Source organism: Neofelis nebulosa, chromosome 2, assembly GCF_028018385.1.
Source record: "Neofelis nebulosa isolate mNeoNeb1 chromosome 2, mNeoNeb1.pri, whole genome shotgun sequence".
NCBI classification, from domain to species: Eukaryota; Metazoa; Chordata; class Mammalia; order Carnivora; family Felidae; genus Neofelis; species Neofelis nebulosa.
In genome coordinates, this window is record NC_080783.1 from 22,121,091 (window position 1) to 22,143,047 (window position 21,957).

Genomic DNA, 21,957 nt, shown 5'->3' on the forward strand with positions numbered 1-21,957 from the left:
AAAGATTGTCCCCTAACTTCCTGTCTTAATTCTCAGCTCTGCCCCAGTGAAGATCCCTGCCTCACAGCTAATATGCTTTAGTATTTCCATTTATAAACACCGAGTTTTGAGAGCAGGGATTATCTTTGTGACTCATTGAAGTTTGCTCTTTGACAAAGTAGTAAATTATATGAAATTACTTCTTGAAGTAGAAACCCATCTTTACTAATGAAAAGAGGTTATCTGTGCACTAGATTTCTTTCTATGTCTGTGGGTACCATTTTCAATTGTATCTAATCCTACAAATAAAAACAGAAGTGAAGTAAAATATCACTTTTTAAAGACCTGTAAAGGTTTCCACTTCATTAAAGCCTATTTAGTACATTACTTCTTCTAAGATATTTTATAGTTCAGGGGAAATGTCCCTAGTCAACATCAGGGCCAAGTCTATCACTGATATGTAAAATTTCTGTTAGTTACACATTTTAACAGCTTGATGAGGAAGAGAAACTCTGTAACCACATAGTATACAAATGCCAATAAACCTGCTCAGCATTACATAAGAATTCAAACTTAGCAAGATTTGATCTTGGAAAAATGGTTTATATTCTTTTACATTGCAATGTAGAAATATCAAGAGACCTATCCTTGATTCTTCTATATATGCATGCCAAGAAATAATAGGTACTACCATTATTAATTAGGTTTATTTATTCTGGGTATCTTCATTCTCGGTTCTTTAACTCACTGATGCATTGCTATCGCTAGAGCAATAATATTAGCTGCACCTTGAGTGGAGCACCGGAAAATTCTGCTGTGCTGAACAGGAAAACTGAAAAAGCCCCTGTGCTAGATACTACGGATGGTGCAAACATTACTCATACACCACTGATACAGAGGTGGACAAGGAGGTCTTTCATTTAGTAATAGTCTTTTTCACGCCCATACTAATTTAAATCAACTCAGTGATCAGCACCAGAAAAGTATGGATGATTGCATACATTTGCAGTAGGACCTTTATAGAAGGCTTTAGGACACACTAACTAGGGACAGTGAGAGAACTATCAATGCTTACTAGTAATAAAATATCTGATTGAAAGAGATTAGATCAATGTTAAAAAATACCAGCACTGAAATATACTGGATTATAAGGAGTAAGTATTGTCTCCAGAGAAGATGGAAAGACTTGATACCTTTTCCCTAAAGGGGCTGAATGAAAGCCTTGGATTTATGATTTTTATTTATGCAGTAGCCATTAAAAGTACTCTCATGTTCAATTTTTCATGTGAATTCTGTTGCACACTTATTCTTTTTATGATACAGTGTTATGTGGCAAGCGGAATCAGAGACCTATTTAACTTCGAGGGGCAATTCACAGTGTTGAATTAGACCTTCCCATATGGTTTCCATTAGTTAGCGATTGCCTCCCACACTTTGAACCTTCATATTATTTGAGACCACTCAGAATGGTTCTGTTAATATGAGCCAATTTGCATTCACAGCTGCATTCAGTTGAAATCAGTGGCTGCTTTTTGAAAGATGGAAAATATAGATTAGTGATAGCAGATGTTTCCTAAGGCTATATTCTTGACAACTGAAAGCAAAAAAATCTAGTGACCTGTAAGACTGAAATTGGCCTCATTGATTAACAAATCACGTGGTAGACAATGTGCATTATAGTATTCAAGAGTCATCTATGCATACAGCTTTTAGGATAAAATAATGTAATGTTTTGACAAATGGAGAAAGAAGTTCTTAGAGATGCATGTGCTTGACCATTAGGGCTTTCTGATTAGCAGGCATCTATTACCTGTAAATATCCTGAATGTCTCCAACAAAAAGAGCATAGACATCTTTTGTAAAACTCTTTGGAGAAAAATTCTGCAGATTTTTCTGTATTTTCTTCCCATTTATTTGACCTGTGATGATGTTTTGCTAAGAAAATTACTTCCTTGAAGCAAGCATGTTAAGTGTTCACCTATATAAATGTCATTTCTTTAGGTGGCTCTGGCAACACAACACATGTGTGGAGTGAGGAAGATGGGCAGTTATTATCCCCAAGCAGCCTGGCTGCACAGTAAGTCTTTCTTTGCTGTTGGTCTGTTGGTCTGTTTCTAAGTTGGTAGGTAACTTGTCTGGATAAGCAATCAACACAAGTTATAAACATAATTCTTTTATCAATTTGTAAGACTTTGAAACAGAAAAATTCACTATTGACTGACCAAAGAAAAGGACATAGTTGGAAATATAGTGAAGTCAAGACTTATTTTCTCATATTACCCAGTGACCCTTGGGTAATGCGGCATGAGCATCTCCTGTTCAGTTGTAACAGTGTGTCCTGTCTGGATTGGTTGCCTTCTGTTTCTGAGGAAAATCTAGATAGAGGTCCAGTTTCCAACTTCTTTAAGGTCTTTCATTATGAAAGACAGATAAGCATCCAATTTTTCGTGTCATGATGTATTTTGGTTTTGAAAAATCACAGTATTTCTCATGCCAGTCAAGGTAATACAAAATTGGTTTGCTTCCCTAGCATTCGCATAGGTAAAACTGTTTATAGATAATATAATTTTGTACTCTTATTGGGGCATGGAAATATGTTGTCTCAGAAATAGGCAGTGGAAATGACAGCAGCCTTGGCTTCTAAAGACCATTAATGTAAGCAGTGCCCTGAAGTAACTGTAATAATCATGATAGAAAATGCACGCGGTTGCCTGTAGAAGCTGACTGAAGTAAATTCCTATAGCTCAAGGCAAATTTAGGGATTAGATGGCCTGTTATGTAAAGGTTGTTTTGGCCTGATAAATTATACTATTGAAATTGTTTGACTTTAGTCCCAAAGGATATATTTCTGTGCTGATGGAAATTTGTACAAATAAAATCAAATAGTAGGACTTATTTTTAGCCATTTTTTTTCTAAAATAGGATCTATGCAGTTGTTTATAAACTTTCTACCGTTTAATGAGAAGCTGTCAACTCTGGGTAAATTCTAGGGAAATCCCTTCCATAAACAACCACCTCCTATTTCTGCTCCCACCGTTCTCCTCCTCTACGGTGGCTGAACCTACTAGTGCTCCTTCCAGAGCAGTCAAGCAGCCTTGGGCAGTTTCCCCCTGGCTAGACCACCGTGTTCCAAATAGGCAGGTCTTTGAAACACATTCCCTATATAGCCATCAAAAATATATTTCTTAAAACCTTTGAACTGAGACAACTGGATGCTTATTGTTGAAACCAGGTACCTTTCTCAGAGCCTTGAGGCATCCATAGCATTGATGATGCTAGCACTTCAGACCACAAATTCCACAGTGTAGTTGTTGATAGCTAGCTGACAGTTTATTAGGAAGAATTCAATACTTTTAACATGGCTCTTGTTGAGATTGATGAAGTTAAGGGAGTTCTTATCTTTGGACTTCCTTTCCATTCCCATTTTAAAATAATCACAGAGTAGCAATACTTGGCATAAAAGTTGTTTTAGTCAAGAATTTTCTAAAGAAGGCTGCTTGAAATATCTCTCCCTCATAACTCTTCTCCATCTTGATTAATTTTGTTCTAAGTTTATTATTTGTATCGTTCAGTGTGTGTGTGCATATATGCATGCTCACTCATGCACACACATAAACTCATCTTTTACCGCAAACATTCCTGGAAAGTAGGTAGGATTATGTACAAAAGACACATAAATCAAATGGTTTATAAGAATAATTGGATGCTTATGCTAAAGCAGTGGCACGTAGATGTGGAATCTTAATTTGGGGAGTATATTAAATCCAATCATCAAAATCTTGGCAATCAAATGTTCTTTCTGAAACTAAGAGAAATGGCTTAGATGATATTTCAAGGTCAGTTTTCTTGCAACATTCTTCTACTTTTTTTATTTTAAGCTTGAAAATTCACCATGAGAATCCCTTGTGTCATTCCATCCTAGAAGGTTAAACCGGTATTTTGCTATTGAGCACTGTACTAGGATGCAAATGGCTCAGTGCTATACTAAGTACTACAGAGAAAAAGACAAACACAAAAGAAAGACAGTATTGGCAGGAGAGAGTCTGGCCAGGGAAATGCCTAAGAAAAAGCAAGAGGGCTTGGAAATGGTTACTTTTTTTTTTTTTTTTTTTTTTTTTTTTTTTTTATGTGGAGGCTATCAGCTGTATTTAAATGGAGGTTAGCTATCTGACCAATTAACTCTACTCTGCCAAATTAGAGACTTTTCTTGCCATAGATTTTTTTTCTTTTTCCTTTTTTAGTTTTTTTTTTTTTTTTAATATTTATTTTTGAGAGAGAGAGAGAGGGAGAGAGACAGTGAGTGAGTGGGGGAGGGGCAGAGAGAGAAGGAGATGCAGAATCCAAACAAGGCTCCAGGCTCTGAGCTGTCAGCATAGAGCCCGACACAAGGCTCAAACTCACGAACCTGAGATCATGACTTGAGCCAAAGTCAGACACTTAACTGACTGAGCCACCCAGGTGCTCTTGTTTTTTTTCTTTTTAAAGTTCTTCCAGGATCTGGTTGTATTAACCCACATCTAAATATCCTAAGAGTGCTTTAACGTTAATGAATACATTTTCTTATGTGTTTCTAGCTACACCAGGATAAGTCTCTTCCATTAGTATTTGAATAAAATCTAAATTAAACATCTGACAGAACTAGTTAATTTGTGTATTGTGCAGTTTGATGCAAAGCAGATGGTCCCCAAATCAGCTGTTGACATTTATTCTATCTCTCCTGTACATAAAATTCAATCGGAGACACTAAGGGAAGACATTACAAAACAAATAGAGAGGCAGCCTAAGAGTTGAAGTGGCTGGGCATATGCAACACACACATACTTACTCACGTGAACTTATGCCTCAGAAACCTTAGGCTGTCTTCTCATATGCCGGTCACGGTGAAAGAAAACCTGAAAGTGGTTAATTTGAAAATACGGAATTGGTTGTTTAAAGGAAAACAAAAGGAACTTACATTGTTGTTAGATTCCCCTATTTTTAAAATCACAATTAAATAAATTTAAATTTATTTGAAGAATGTTATAGGTGGATGGGATTAGCAGATCAATTCAGCCCTCTACCTCTCATTTGACAAGAGAAGAAACTGAGACCCAGAGGGGGGTTGGCAGACTTAAAGGTGGGGGAGAGAAAAAGGAAAAGAAAATCTACAAGACTCACTGGTTGTACTTACATTGAAAATTATTCATTGTTAATAAAAAAAGGAAGAAAAGAAAAGAAAAATTATTCATTGTTTACCTGAAATTCAGGTTTAAGTAGGAGTCCTATACTTCATCTGACAACTCTAGCCCAGTAATTTTTTTCTTTCATATGAATGTGCCTAGAAATAATCTTAAGATCACTTATCATTGGATATTAAAATAATTAAATATAATGGTAATGCCCATGGAGAGGTAAATGCTCAGAGGATGAAGAACCAGTGTGTACTTAGGTTGTATGAAGGAAGATATTCTACTTCATAGTGTTTTAATGCCCAAGTTAACCAATGCCCAAGTCAGCCACTGCGCAAGTCAACCACTGCCCAAGTCAACCACTGCCCAAGTCAGCCACTGCCCAAGTCAGCCACTGCCCAAGTCAACCAATGCCCAAGTCAACCAATGCCCAAGTCATCCATTGCCAAATAACCAACAGCTTAAATGACCTCAACAAAATAGCTTTGTTCTATTTTTATGTGACTTAATTTATATATTCTTTTCTAATTCTATAGGCTTCTAATACTGGAAAATTTTGAAGATGCTGTCTTAAATATATCAGCAGATAGTCCTTATATTCCTTACTTGGCATGTGTGAGAAATGTCACTGACAATTTGGCCAGGGGATCACAAGGTAATACTCTTCTTAGTAGTCAAAATGCTGCTTATGGTTCTAATTCTATTATAAAGTAGTATTTTAAGACATTTGCTTAAAAAATAGAGAAAAAAGCTTTTAAAAGATTTTAGTTTCCATATGCATGAGTTTCAGTTTGGTAGTTTGATATATAAAGGGAATATCTAATTGTATTATTAATACAATATCTAATTATATTATTAATACGTATTATTAATACGTTATTACTTTTGTTCCTACTGCTAGTACCACCTGGCTTCCTGGACAGACTTAATGTATGATGGCCATGTAACAGAGAGTATGACAATGGCCACCCAGACATACTTGCCAAGTTTCTGGAATTATTTAGAGTTCACCTAACCCTTCATGGCGTTTTCTGTGCCCTTAGTAGTCTTAGTTATCAAAAAATAATGAGAAATGATAATATTGACTTCTAAAAGCAGGTGTAAATTATATAAACAAAGGATTTTTTTGTGGCAGACTGGTTTTACTTCCCACCCTTACACACTGTATTTTCAATTTTCTGCCTACATAGACAACCATGAAGATGACATTTAATCAAATATTTCTTTTCCTTTTTAAAGAAAAATATCAATTTTCTCACATTTTTCTAGAGATATGCATTCACTTTCCCCACACCAAAATAGTTTTTTGAGACCTAATGGTAGGCAAATAGCGTAACAAGTATTTAAGTGTGGTCTTTGTTTACTAGCCATGAGTTAATCAAGGTGGGAAGGGCATGTCTGTGTCACAGTGATTATACAATCTATTCTCCCCCAAACACTTCAACTTAACAGTATATCCAAAAGTCAGAAATAAAAGCATACTCAGTTCACAAGAGCCAAAAGTGCGTAGCACCTTTGCTAGAAATATTTTTGTCTCTAAGCAGAGTATCTATGAATATTTTAAAAATAATGAACTCTGTAGTCTGCATGGTTCAAGGAAAGGTTAAATTTTCACTTGTCTTATATTTAGATTGAAAGAGGCCATTATCTTAGAAAAAACTTGGCAATAAATTAGGATAAAGGTGTTTTTCAAATGGGTTCCCTAAATGACCTTGCAGTTCACATAAGGTAACTCTTCTCTCTTCCTTTACAGAAAATTTAAGACTCCTGCAGTCCATAATTTCATTTAAAAAATCTTTTCTTCAAAATGGTTTTTATGAGGATTACTTGTCTTCAGTTCCTGAAGTCGTGAAATCAAAAGTAAGCCATGAAAGAAAAAATAAATAAACCTCTACATTTCCTGTAATACTCTGGCAAGATGTATTTTCAGTTTAAAGTTTTTTTTTTTTTTTAAGTTTATTTATTCATTTTGAAAGAAAGAGATCGTGAGCAGGGGAGAGGCAGAGAGAGAGAGGGAGAGAGAAAATCCCAAGCAGGCTCCCTGCTGTCAGTATAGAGCCCAATGACACGGGGTTCAAACTCATGAACCGTGAGATCATGATGTGAGCTGAAATCAAAAGTCGGAAACTTAACTGACTAAGCCACCTACGTGCCCCAAGATGTATTTTCAGTTAAAATTTTAAATCTGTATGTTCATAAATATTGGTCCTATTTTGACTAGATTAATGCTAGAAAAGGGGCACAAAAGTGTTTTTGTGCTATAAAATGGCATTTTGTTTTTTTTTTTTAAATTTTTTTTTTTTTTCAACGTTTTTTATTTATTTTTGGGACAGAGAGAGACAGAGCATGAACGGGGGAGGGGCAGAGAGAGAGGGAGACACAGAATCAGAAACAGGCTCCAGGCTCCGAGCCATCGGCCCAGAGCCCGACGCGGGGCTCGAACTCACAGACCGTGAGATCGTGACCTGGCTGAAGTCGGACACTTAACCGACTGCGCCACCCAGGCGCCCCCATTTTGTTTTTAATTAACAGATATCTCTGAGTGAAATGACCCATAAGAGCCTAATTACAGTATTCACATACATAAAGGAATGACTAATAATATAGCTATCTCATTAAGCTTCATAATTTCAAAAAAATATTCAAAATATAATTTCTAACTTGAGATGTCCTCAGTTTTTAAAACTATGAAAGTTTATTTTAAAAGCTGATGTTTAGAGTTAGCAGTGTGCAGAAATCTCAGAAGTAGACTAACCTTATTTTTATTGTCATCAAAAGCAGAAATCAATAAATCACATTAAGATGTATGATATTTAGGGCTCCTGAGTGGCTCAGTCAGTTAAGCGCCTGACTCTTGATTTTGGTTCAGGTCATGATCTCACAGTTAATGAGTTGAAGCCCCACATCAGGCCCCCAGCTGACAGTGCAGAGTCTGTTTGGGATTCTCTCTCTCCCTTTCTCTCTGTCCCTCCTCTGCTCTCTCTCTCTCTCTCTCAAAAATAAATAAACTTAAAAAAAGATGTATGATATTAAACAGAGGGGGGAAGGCAACAGAAAAAAAATTTGTAATCTCTGAGGTTTCAGTTGGTTCATGTTTATCTATCATTCTTTGCCTAATTCGTGCATATACTATATGTTATGATATTCACTTCATTTCTTAAATAACCCTATTAAAATTTGAAAACAGTTTTCCTAGTAAGAACAGCAGTTTAATTGAATTTATGTAGGCAGGGATAAAGCAAAATTAGAACTGGTTTATTCAGGGCAAGCAAGATGACTTTCTGTATAGTCAACATGGTCTAATTAAGCAAGCATCCAAAACATATGTCCATGTGTATTACAAGTAAGTATGCTAGTTAGATTACATACATTTTTTCCTAGTCTTCTACACAAATCAAAATTTCTAATGTACTTAATTTAGCACTATCTTAATTTGTTTGTGCAAATGAGAAGGAAGTTATGCATTCATCTGGAAAATTCCTACTCATCCTTCAAGGACAAGTTTAAATGTCACTTCTACAATATTAGAGTATTGCCTTTCTCCCTGTTGCCCAACCAAGATAATGGCTTTGTGTGCACATAATATTTATCCATTCATTCATTCTATTCATCATCTGTGGTCCCATAACACTAATCTGTTTATTTAAAAGACATAATCTCTAACCCCAAAGTCCTTATAACAATCCAGGGTAGCAGATGGAAAAGCAGACCAATAATTATAACTCAGTGAGATAAGTGTTGTGGTATGTGGATGGACAGGAGTCTGTGTAGGGAGGTGGGATATTTAACTCTGATTATAGGGGATGGAGGTGAGGAGAAGACATTTCATAGAGGAGATAATGCTTACTCTTGCAGGCTGTGTAGGACTAGGTTACAGTCCTACATTCCAGACATAGAGCCCTGCATTTGTTAAGACAGAGGTATGATCCTGAAGACAGATACAGGTTATCTGTAGTCATGTGTCCAGCTGGAGCAGAAGGAAAGGCGGCTCCAGAGAGAATGGGCCCGGATCCCAAAGGCCTCTTTTGACTTAGTCAAGGAGTTTGAATCTGATCTGGAAAGTTGTGCATTTGAAGATGAAATTTGCATTTTAGAAAGAGATCTATCTAGGAAAATTATGGAAGTCAGATTGGAGGAAAACCAAGTAGGTGATTTTTGCAGTAACCTAAGCAGAAAGTGAGGCCCTGCACTATGTCAGTGGCAGAGAATAAAAGGAAGCGACAGTTTCAAGAGTGTTATAGGAAGTTAGGTGACACAACATGGCAGCCAGTGAGGTGTGAGGCATAAGAAAGAGGAGTCTGATAACAGATTTCTGGCTATTGGAACTTATTACTTCACATTATAGTTTGTTGTATAAATAAGGCCCATTTCCATCGCTTTAGAGTGTGAACTCTGATAAAATTATGCGTTCTACATCTCTAAAGCCCCACATCAAGCACATAGTAGATGCTTAAGACAACTCATGAATGTATGAACAAATGAGGGTGTTAAAGTAGAGCCCTGGTGATGTAAAGAGTTCTGGTGGTGTAACTGTGTTACCAGGACAGTTATTCATTGTAGTTCTCAACTTGTGAAGTAACCACTCAGCACAAAATATACAGCAGGGAAATTGAAACAACACATTCTCAATCATTTACACTAATGGAATGGGAAATAGATGTAAGAATAATTTAAAACAGCATCCACATTTTGGATATACTCCTATTGAGGGTTACATTATAAAAAATGTTCTAGAAGCCACAGATGTGGAAATAAACTGCAATCCTGTCCCTTGGGTAGAAAATCCATTGTCATTTACAACAAGCATGGCTGCTATCTGCAATTGACAGAATCCATACATTCCAAGACTACAAGCTCTGTCAGGAACATTGCTAACATCCCTTCCTATGGTATTCTCAGCATCTGGCATATAGTCTGACATGGGGAAAATATTCAGTACATATAACTGAAAGAATGAAGACAAATTCCTAGAGAGATTTAAATTCCCTGCTTTGCCTTCTCTGGTAATTAGTATCTTAATTGTGACAGTCAAGGCCTACCCATTCCAAAACTTTATTCATGGTATTTCTAAGAAGGTTTAGACCCTCCAAAATGTCAAATGCCTGCCATTCAAAGGTGACTTTTTCTTCTGTTCCTACCCCTCTTTTCTAGCCCTAACATTGCACTCTTCTTGAGCTTTTGTGTTTTCTACTCCCTTCATTGTGGGGAGGTTAACTTCCTGGTTGGGGAACTATATGTAAAGTGGATATTCTGCCCATGTTGGGCAGAAACGTAGGCAACACAATATTTTTATTGTAACATCTTTAAATTTTTAAATAGGTTCCTTTTCCCCTGCATTTACTTGCCAAGGGCCCAGGAGCATTGCTGTTTTATCCTTTTTATGCCTATGATATTTTGAAGTCTTATTTAAATGTAGCTTACATTTCTGACTCAGATGCATTTGGGGACCATGGCCCTGGGGAATTCAGTCACAGCTGGACCTGGAGTTAGTTATGGCTCATTGTTAAAGTTTAGATCTGAGCACTTACTCACTTTGTGGACCAGGGTCATGACAAAGGAGAGAAGGACTGTATATGAGGCGCTGACAAACCTACATTCTAGATTTGACACATACTTTTGAAGAGAGGATTTTAATTCTCTGAATTTATGATTGATTATTAATGATCCATGAAGCTTCTAAATGTTTAATGCATGTATTGCTTTTAGAAGAAAGTAGTAAATAATGACAAATACTAAATGACCGTTGGGTTATTCTTTGATAGATGTGCCCCACAATGCATTCCACATCATTGACCCTGAATTAAATTCTTATTTCAGAGAACCAATTTTATTTCAGTAGCATGGTTAGATTTCCGATTTCTCCTTCATTAACTTATATCTTATCAAACCAAGATTACACTGTATAGACTTTTACGGGTTTCTGATACATGTATGTTAAACTTGCAACTAAAAAATATATTTGGTCTCTACTAAGTAAAAATCATTGACATTTACTATGCCCTCAAAGCTCAATTGAAACAAATATATTGGGCTACCGGTATTTATCCTTTTTTTAAGAAATAATTAAAACTCAGAGTAACTGGGTGGTTAGTTGGTTAAACATCCAACTGTTGATTTTGGCTCAGGTCATGATCACATGGTTCATGAGTTTGAACCCCATGTCAGACTCTGAGCTGACAGTGTGGAGCCTGCTTGGGATTCTGAAACTCTCTCTCTCTCTCTCTCTCTCTCTCTCTCTCTCTCTCTCTTTCACTCCCCCCCCCCAATTCACACTCTCTGTCTCTCTCAAAATAAATAAATAAACTTTATTTTTAAAAAAATCACTAAAAGCCACCGGAGTACATGGCAGGGAGGCTTGGTTTTATTTATTAAAAGGTTAATCATGTCTAGTATTTGGAAAGAAAGGAATAGAGTGGCAAACATGTAGTTACAGCTGGTAAAACAATTGGGCCTGTAATGGAAATTTTCTCATAGCTATAAGACAAGTGAGTAGAAGTTTAATATGCATGAGGACATTTTAGATAGTTCTAAGCCAGGAGTCAATTAGAATATTAAATACAGTAAAAAATAGACCAATGATATTTACTATCTAGGATGATCAGTGTTTAATTACTACTGCCTACATGCAGTTACTATAAATCTTTCATCTAAGACATCATTGTATCTTTCCCATTTGATATATGGAAAGAAACATCCCTAAACATTTGCCTGTATCATAAAATATTTCATTTCTATCAAAATGCAACTTCTAATTGAAAATTGAGTTGCAATGAATGACACATATATTTGCTTCTTGAGATGTTGCTCCAAATTATTCAGCCTCTTAAAAGGAATAGCTCCAGGGTAGCTTCCAAGCACGACAGAACTTTCCAGCACTTTCACAGAACAAAGGCATCCAGTTTCCCTCAGTAGGTAAGAGGGCAGACGATAATGTCCAAAACAGTGCAGACACTTCTGAAAAACCAAGTGTATTCCCATCCATATTTTAAATGCAGTCTTATTGAAATGCATGTGATTCACATGCTGTAGTTTGTAAAAGGCTGTTTTCTTGTCAGTTAAATTTTTTTTAATTGTGGTAACACACACGTAAAATAAACTTTACTACCGTAACCATTTTCAACTGTACAGCTCGGTCTTGTTAAATACATCCATGTTATTCTGCAACCAATCTCTAGAACTCTTTCAATCTTGTAATACTGAAACCTTATGCCATTACAATAACTCCTGTGCCTCTCTCCTCCCCCCCCCCCCATTCTACTTTCTGCCACTATAAATGTGATTACTCTATATACCTCATTTAAGTGACCTCATCCAGTATTTGTCTTTTCGTGACTGGCTTCTTTCACACAGCACAATTTCCTCAAAAGCCATCCATGTTGTCGCATGTGTCAGAATTTCTTTCCTTTTGAAGGCTGAGTAATAATATCCCATAGTATGTATGTACTACCATGTGTTTACCCATTCATCTGTCAGAGGATACTTGGGTTGTTTCCATCTCTTGGTTTTTGTGAATAATGACACAGGCGTGTAAGTATTTGTTTGAAACCTACCTTTCAATACTTTTGTGTATATACACAGAAGTGGGGTTGCTGGATCATATGGTAATTCTATTTTCATTTTTGAGGAAACTCCATTCTGTGGCTGCATCATTTTATATTCCCACCAACAGTGCACGAGGGGTCTAATTTCTCCATATCCTTCCCGGCACTTACAGTTTTCTTTCTTTCCTTTTTACTTACAGTAGTTATCCTAATGCGTATGAGGAAAAGACCCTTTTTGAAGTTCCAAGCCAAACCTGCTTTGCTCTCTGCTTTTCCACATGACTTAAAATACAAAGTAAAATATAAATTAGTTTAAGTATTTGTGATTTCAGTGAGATAAAACTGAACTACATCTTTTTAACCTTTGAATCTACAAGGTATGAGTACAGTTGGGAAATACAGGCCTATCAGGTCCAAAAGTTTTATAAATTCTTAAGAAAATAATAAATCTAGGGGCACCTGGGCTACTCATTCGGTTGAGTGTCTGACTTAAGCTCAGGCCATGATCTCGCAGTTTGTGAGTTCAAGCCCCAAGTCGGGCTCTGTGCTGACAGCTTTGAGCCTGGAACCTGCTTCAAATTCTGTTTCCCTCTCTCTCTGTCTCTCCCCCGCTGGTGCTCTGTCTCCGTCTCTCTCTCAAAAATAAACAAACATTAAAAAAAAAAAAAAAAAAGAAAATAATAAACCTCAAATGACAGGAAATAATGCTTTGTGGTAAAACTTGCCAAATGCTAACTAAATAAACACATATGCACAGTGTTGTTTTTTTGAAGTAAATCAATGTTGGTTGGCTATTTTCAACTACCAAATATTTATAATAATGTAACCAATCTACTTCTCACTTCTTTTCTCTTCTGGAAAGCTGTCTCAACTTCGAAACTTGACCGAACTTCTTTGTGAATCTGAAACCTTCAGTTCAATAGAGAGAATGTGCCAGCTCTCCGATATGAACTTTGGGAACCTATGTGAAGAAAGTGCGTTTCATGTGCAGCTCCTTGAAGCAGCAGAGATTGGCACCGAAATAGCAACCAACTTACTGTACCGTGACAATATTCTATCTAAGAAACTGAGGGATTTGCTTACTGGGGATCCAAGCAAAATTAATTTAAATATGGATTGGTAAGTATCCGCACTGCCTTTTTCTTTGGTGAAAGAAATCCCTTCTCAAATAATTATGGATATGCTTTATCTTCTCTTCTGCTTTGTTTCAGGTTTCTAGAACAGGCATTGCAAATGAATTACTTGGAAAATATCACACGGTTAATGCCGACCATAGAAGCCATGATGCACGTCAATAACAGTGCAGACGCTTCTGAAAAACGAGGTGTTTCCCCATCCGTATTTTAAGTGCTGTCTTATAAGAATGCATGTGATTCTCATGCTGCAGTTTAAGAAAGGCTTTTTTGAAGTTCCCAACCAAACATACTTTGTATCTGCCCTCACACATGAGAAATATGAAGCTTTCAAATATGGTTACTTGTCTAAAATAAACACACAGAAAGCCAGCAAAGGATGAAATAGGGAAATTTGGTTTCACAGCAAAAAGATCTTCAAAATTTTAACTAGTTAAACCATTCACCTTTTATTTCTCTGATATATTAAAGTGCATTAGCTAGGATGGAATTTATTTACTTCTGGGAAAATAATCTGATTTAAAAAATAAAAAAGATGCGCTGCTGTCTATAGAAATCTCAATTCAGAACCTTCTATTAGTATTCTGAGCATGATGCATCATGCAATACGTTTCTTCTTTGCATAATACCTCAATACTGAAAAGAAAGGCATTCAGAGTTTTGGACAACAGGCAGCCACAAAATTGGAAGGGCACTAAGTCCAAAAATAAAGAGGGTATATTTGCATAAGGGAAACTTCATAAAGAAATCAAAGGATATTTGCAGAATGGGGATTATAATCTGCTAACATAAAGCCAAAATATTATTTGTTATGCATTAAATGACCCAGATATGAAATAATTATAATCACTGTCCTAAAAAAGTTTGAAGTTAAAAACATTCTATTTAAAAGTGAGGTAATGATTATTAAATCTCCTTTATAAACTCTAGTGTGCTGGGCAAAGTTAAGGAAAAATGCCCAGCAGTGTTATGTTACAGATTTAGCAGACCTGTCCTAAGTTGACAGTATTATATGATCTGAGGTTAAAAAGCATTTTGAATTTGTGTGATGTTTTAAATCAAATGGAGGGATGTATATTTAGTGCATTATGTGATCAAAGTCTGTGAGGAAATCTTTTTTTTTTTTTTTTTGAATCAACCTTGTGTTGTAGACACCTAAGGAAAATTTATAACCCAGAGCAATCTGTTACCTTGGGTCAATGATTTCATAATAGGAACAAGTCTAAATCAGATAGAAATAGATCCTAAAGATGCAGAGTTTGCCAAGACTGGGAGACATCTGTTCCTGACACAAGGCATATACGTTGAATGTATGTTTTAGTCTAGAAGGTTTCTCTAACGTTAGTATAATGACTTAAAAAGAATTACATTGCAACCAACATATGAGGTTGTTTTGTTGTTGTTGTTTCCTTGTAGGTCAGTTAATAGAAATGTTTAAAAATGTTGAGTTGCTGAAAGAAGAACTGAGGAGAACAACAGGAATGTCCAGTAGGAGTGTTGACAGCCTGCTGGCCATTCCTATCCCTGATAGCAGAGCTGAGGTAAGGTGCAATAGGTCTGTGCTTCCAGCCAGATTTTACAAGTTTAAGTGATGTTTAGTATCTGTAAGCACTTCTCAGTAAAACACGGAGAAGTTGCATGCAAATCTGGTGATTTTTCTGTGCGAATGATAAAATTAGGGTCCAAATTCCTAAGTGGAGTTAGAAGAAAAATCCTGAAGCAAGACGATTATCACTGTCTTGTCTTTTCTGTCTAATCTTCCTTTTCCTTCCTCTTCCTGTCTTTGTCTTCTCCCTTTCCTTGCACCTAGATCGTCTTCTTAAATAAGTGGTGCCGTCAGTAATTCTTCATATTTCCTATCACAATCATGTTTTCTGAGATAAATTTGCACAGTCTATTATGATGACATCAAAGTCAGATTTCAGTAATCTAATTGGGAGAAAAAACCACCAGACCATTTACAGTTTGTTGAAACGAATACTCATCTTTGGTTTTTAAGAGTCGCAAGCAAGACAAGGCATAGTATGTAAAACAGATAGAATCCGGAGAACTCTGGGCAAGTTTGTAGGTATAGGAAAGATGTTTTGGTGTGAAAATGAATAATGTCATTTCCTCATAGGCTGATATAATAGGGTTTTCCACTTGAACTGTCTTTTCTTTTATCCCTTTTCCAAGTCCATTGTCTGAAAATGTCATAGAAATTTTCCGAAAGAACTGCAGAGCTCAAGGCCACATCCATTCAGAACTTACATGTGACAGAGTGTGTCATTCTAAGCACAGTGCAGCTATTCTCCCATATTGGATAAAGTTTGTGGAAAGGCTTTAAGACTGCTTTTGGGAAATAATGTAGGTTTGCTTGTGTCCTGTTCATTGGTTCCCTCATACAAAAATTAAAACCGCTTTGCCTTCCCTTTTTTTTCTCTTGTTCTATCAAATAGTAGTTCATTGACCTTTTCTCTTTGATCTCACCTTTTGCTCATTTTATCCTAAGATCTAATTTCAGCAATCAATGTGTTTGGCTTCTGAAGAGCAGGTTCATTTTAGTAAACAAAAATATGTAAATGGGGAGTATACATTCTTATTACTTTCAATAGGAAAGAGAGAAAAGTTCCAACAATTTTTTTTAATGTTTATTTTGAGAGGAGGAAGAGGGACAGAAAGAGAGGGAGCGAGAATCCCAAGCAGAGTCCAATGCAGGACACGAACTCACAAACCGTGAAATCATGACCTGAGCTGAAATCAAGAGTTGGATGCTTAACTAACTGACCCACCCAGGTGCCCCTCAACAATCTTAAATTTTGTAAACTTTTCTCTTGATTTCAACTCAATGGCAATAGAGATGACTTCTGTCTTCTCATATTCATGCCTCACTTTTCACATACCATTACTCTCCAGGACAGTTGATTCATATTATTATCCAATTCTAGGTGGTTTTTTTTTCTTTGCCCTTTATCTCTTGATGGAGATACCTTGAGATTATTATATAAGATTATAACTTCAAATAATTTTAAAAATGAAATGCAATTTGAATAAACTAAGTAAATTTTATAGGGAAAATGAGTCTTAAGCTAATATTTTTCCCAAACTTAACTTGGTACCATCATTCAACCAGTTGTTCAAATGAGAAATCTCAGAATCATCACAGACACTTCTTTGACTCTTTTTCTCAATCTTGTTTCTTAAGCTTTCCACTGGACAATGAGCTGTCTATAGTTTTATTGGTGGTGATTAGTGGTTTAAATAGAAAAAAAAATGTTTTTATTTGGAGGACAATTTATCATATTTTTAAGTGAAGTCTAAGAGTAAAGAAAACCTTTATTTTAAGAGCTAGCTCTCAAAGGATTCACAGCTAAAATATTTTTCTTCCTCCAACTTGCAGATTATTTCTCGTGTGTTCTGGTTGCATTCTTGTGATGCTAATATGACCTATTCCAAAATGGAGGATGTGATGAAGGAGTTCTGCAGCCTGTCTGTTCCAGAAAGATCCCGTCAGTCTTACCTCATTGGACTCACCCTTCTGCACTACTTGGACATTTACAACTTCACATACAAGGCAAGTTTCTGTTGATGAAATATTTTATATTCACAGTTTAGAATAAAAATATTTGATTACATGAGTATGCTCTCTGATACTCTAATGAATAAGATCCATTTATACAGCTTTTGGAATTACAGCTTTATTTTGGAGCTAAATAGGACCTTAGAGATCATATGCTGCATATTTGCACATTTTATAAATGGGGAAATTAATATTATTGCCTTATTAACTCTCAGTTTGTATATCCAAGACCAGGTATTAAATTTAATATATATTATACTAAAGTATGAGATACAAATGTGTGTGTGTGTGTATATTTTTACAGTGAACAAGCATTAATTTGGTAGAATAATAAAGATTAAAGCAAATTTTTTAAGAAAGTGGAGATTTGTTTGGTGTTAAAAATTTGTATGTGTTTTTTCCATCAATTTAGAAAGAGGCTACTGTTACTCATGCAGTAGAATAAAATAAATGGATCATTATCAGAACTTAGAAAAGTCAGCAATGACTTCATCTTACAATAAGTGCATGCTTTATAAGTACTTATGTGACACCAAACTGAAAGAAAAATATAAACATAAGAAAATTAAACATCTATGTTCACCCACATCTATACTAGATCAAAAATATTTACATATTATTGAAAACATTGCAAAAAGTGTTTTTTCTCTTTACAGTAAGAAGAACCAGAAGCAATTTGGGTGACATATGTTGTTGAGACATTATAGAAAAGGGGATGGAAATGTTTTAGGACTAGTTATCAGTAATCCTGTTCTGGATTATCATTTTCCATACCTATCTTTCTGTGGTGGCCTCTTTTTTTTTTTTTCTTTCAATGTTTATTTATTTTAGAGAGAGAGAGAGAGAGAGAGAGAGAGAGAGAGTGTGTGTGTGTGTGTGTGTGTGTGTGAGTGTGTGAGTAAGGGAGGGGCAGAGAGAGAGAGGGAGACACAGAATCTGAAGCAGGCTCTAGGCTCTGAGCTCTCAGCACAGAGACCCATGTGGGGCTTTAATTTACAAACCATGAGATCATGACCCGAACCGAAGTCAGACGCTTAAACAACTGACCACCCAGGCACCCCTTCTGTGCTGGCCTCTTAACTGGGACTCCCTGCCTCCACACTTGTAACCTCCCCACTGCTACCCTTCCCTACCATTCTTAAACAGCCAGAGTGATCATTTTAAAACTTAAGTGACATTACGCCACCCCTCTGCTCATCACCTTCCAGTGGCTCCCCATTCTATTCAGGTAAACCCCCCAGATCCTACAGGATCCCCATAATCTGCAAACCCCCTTCCCATCTGTGAAATTCTCTTTCCTCCATGGTGTCTCCTTGGGCCCATAGCTGCTATGTGGAACCACCCAATACTTCAAATGCCAGGAATAGTGCCAGGCCCATAAAGGCACTCAGCAAATACCCAGTAATCATACAAATGGTTATGTTCCATAAACTATGACTTCAAATGCATATGAAGTGAAATTATTAATTCTGTTCATCAAAAATTTTATTTTTTAATTTTTTTCATCTAAAATTTTAATCCTTATTTTATAATGCCTCTGCAGAACAGATACCAAACCAAACATTTTTTGTTGAGTCTAGTAGTTAAATATGTACATTTGACAAGCAGAAGACCATTCCTACCTCTTTTAGGTGTTGCAAAGAAAAATAACGAAAAATTAGTCATCGTTAGTCCATTTATTTCACATCAGTGTAAGAATGCCAAGAATTTGGGCAGCACTGGAAGAAAAACTGAAATGTTGATTTCAATTTAGAAAAAAACATGATTGTAATTAATAGCTGTGCTAATGAGGTATCTGTGTCTTCAAGATATCTCTCCAACTGCATCTTGTTCTCATAATGGTGGTCTTTGACTATCTTGGGCGTGTCAAGAACTGTCCCTCTTCATGGACCTCACACATCTTTCCCTCTACCTGTAACCTTCTTCTGCTTATTCTTTCTCTGGTTTGTTCTTTCTCTCCGTTGCAGGGCCATACTGGAAAGAAAGGTCTTTTTTGATTCTTAGCTAAACTCCCTGTACCCCCTCATATTCCCCCAGTCTTTTGTCTATTGATTTGTTTGATATCTATTAGACCAAAGCCTCTTGAGTGGAGGGATGATGTCAGTTTGTGTACCACCCAATATACCCATCACCTCACCCATGCTGGGAGCATAGCAGACACTCAATCAAAGTTTGTTGGTGAAATGAATCAGAGGATGAAGTTACTTTAAAATTTTAAAGCATTTCCAGTATTACTTCATGCATCAGAAGAGCTTTATGGGATTGTGATAAAACCTGATAAATCACATGAGTTTTTTGACAGGGTTTTTCTGATTTTAAGGATAATATTATATGATCTTTGAGCAACAGCATACATGAAGAATTGTGTAATTGACATTTGCCTTTATGACTTTTAAAATCATTTATTTTAGGCAACTTTATTGAGGTATAATTTATATACTGTAAAATTCACTTATTCGAAGTGTCCAATTCAATGATTGTGCAACCATTACCACAAAATAATTTTATTTTATTTTTTAAAAGTTCATTTATTTATTTTGAGAGAGAGAGAGAGAGCATGCATGCATGAGCAGGGGAGGGGCAGAGAGAGAGAGGGAGGGAGAGAATCCCAAGCAGGCTTTACTCCATCTGTTCAGAGCCTGACACGGGGCCCAGTCTCACAGACTGTGAGATCATGACCTGAGCCAAAACCAAGAGTCGGGCACTCAACCAACTGAGCCACACTGGCACCCCTACCACATAATTTTAGAATACTTCTGTCAACCCCAGAAAGAAACTTTGTGTCTATATGCAGTCACTTCTCATTCTGACCTCTAGCCCAGGCAGCCCCTAATCTATTTTATATCTCCAGAGATTCTCCTTTTTTAGACATTTTATATAAGCAGAATCATATAATATGTGGTCTTTGTGTGTGTGTGTGTTTTCACTTAGTATAATGTTTTTGAATTTCACGCATGTTGCAACATGTGTCAGTATTTCGTATCTTTTTATTGCCAAACGGTATTCTAGTTTTAGGGTGTACATTTTGTTTGTCCATTCATTTGGATTGTTTCCATTTTTTTTTTTTTTTGGCTCTTGTGAATAATGCCACTATGAACCTTCACATACAAATCTTTGTGTGGACATGCGTTTTCCTTTTGCTTGGATAAATACTTAGGAATGGAATTCTGGGTTGCATGGTAAGCTTATATCTAAGTTATTTAATAAACTTCCAAAAATTTTTCCACAGTGATTATAACTTTTTAGATTCTTACCAACAGTGAGCGCAGGTGCCAATGTCTCCACATAGATCATTTATTTTTATTCTGTTCCTGTTAGGTGTTTTTCCCTAGGGAAGATCAAAAGCCAGTAGAAAAGATGATAGAACTCTTCATGAGGCTAAAAGAGATTCTCAGTCAGATGGCTTCCGGCACACGTCCGCTGCTGGATAAAATGTCATCCCTGAAACAAATGCATCTGCCCAGAAGTGTTCCGTTAACACAGGTAGGAAAGCCACCCAGTAATGTGCTTCTTGGGAAATTCCTTTTGTCATATTAACTTTTATTTGACATTAGTTATAATACATGCAGCTACAAATACAGTACATTCAAAAAAATCACCTCCAGGGAAACTTCTAGTCTGGCAAAAGCATTGCCACTTAAATTAGCGAGGTTCAGCATTCTGCATTTACATTTAGGATACGTGTTTTAAAGGAGTTACGGAAGCTATAAGGATATTCTAAGCATTACCAGGTTTTCTTCTGTATTGTCCTCAGCAGCACTTATAGCTACATAATGTTAATAAATCGTGGATTTTTATCTCCCAGGCAATGTACAGAAGCAACCGGATGAACACACCCCAAGGATCATTTAGCACCATCTCCCAAGCATTGTGTTCCCAGGGGATCACCACTGAATATTTAACTGCCTTGCTGCCCTCTTCTCAAAGGCGAAAAGGCAACCACACCAAGGATTTTTTGACTTACAAATTAAGCAAAGAACAGATTGCTTCCAAATATGGAATCCCCACACATACCAGTAAGTATACTTCAAAATTAGCACAGTGACATCATCTCCTAACAACATTGTCCACTGTGTCTTAACCTTTCATAATAAATGATGCGTTAATTTTCCCCAGCACTTACACGGCACTTCCCACACTTCAGGCATGTTTGCACATTGACTGACCCACACTTTGCAAACCTAGAAGGTAGGCGTCTCCATCTTAGGGGAGTTGAGGTGCAGACAGACTTAAGTAACTGGCCAAGGTCTCCCAACGTGGAAGTATCAGAGCTATGAGCTGAGCTCAGCAGTCTAGCTTCTGAGTCACAACACTGAGAACTTGTCCATCACAACTATACTGTCCTTGCCAGTAAATAATGCAAAAACATGCCTTAAATCTGCTTACTCAACATTTTTCTTAACTTTTGAGAATTAGAAATTAGTCTCACATGTAGAAAAGCTCTGTGAGGGGCGCCTGGGTGGCGCAGTCGGTTAAGCGTCCGACTTCAGCCAGGTCACGATCTCGCGGTCCGTGAGTTCGAGCCCCGCGTCGGGCTCTGGGCCGATGGCTCGGAGCCTGGAGCCTGTTTCTGATTC

At 36.6% G+C, this 21,957-nt stretch overlaps 1 protein-coding gene across 3 annotated transcripts in view; it reads left to right on the plus strand.

Moving 5' to 3' along the window:
• ABCA12 (ATP binding cassette subfamily A member 12) overlaps positions 1 to 21,957 on the plus strand; it is a 275,110-nt gene that overhangs the window by 185,179 nt on the left and 67,974 nt on the right. For all 3 annotated transcript variants that reach the window (XM_058705980.1, XM_058705961.1, XM_058705972.1), the window contains exons 9-17: positions 1,981 to 2,056; positions 5,684 to 5,802; positions 6,901 to 7,007; positions 13,551 to 13,807; positions 13,900 to 14,012; positions 15,238 to 15,362; positions 17,201 to 17,374; positions 20,699 to 20,863; positions 21,186 to 21,396. In XM_058705980.1, the coding sequence (XP_058561963.1) occupies positions 1,981 to 2,056; positions 5,684 to 5,802; positions 6,901 to 7,007; positions 13,551 to 13,807; positions 13,900 to 14,012; positions 15,238 to 15,362; positions 17,201 to 17,374; positions 20,699 to 20,863; positions 21,186 to 21,396 (1,347 nt within the window). The remainder of the gene's footprint in view (positions 1 to 1,980; positions 2,057 to 5,683; positions 5,803 to 6,900; positions 7,008 to 13,550; positions 13,808 to 13,899; positions 14,013 to 15,237; positions 15,363 to 17,200; positions 17,375 to 20,698; positions 20,864 to 21,185; positions 21,397 to 21,957) is intronic.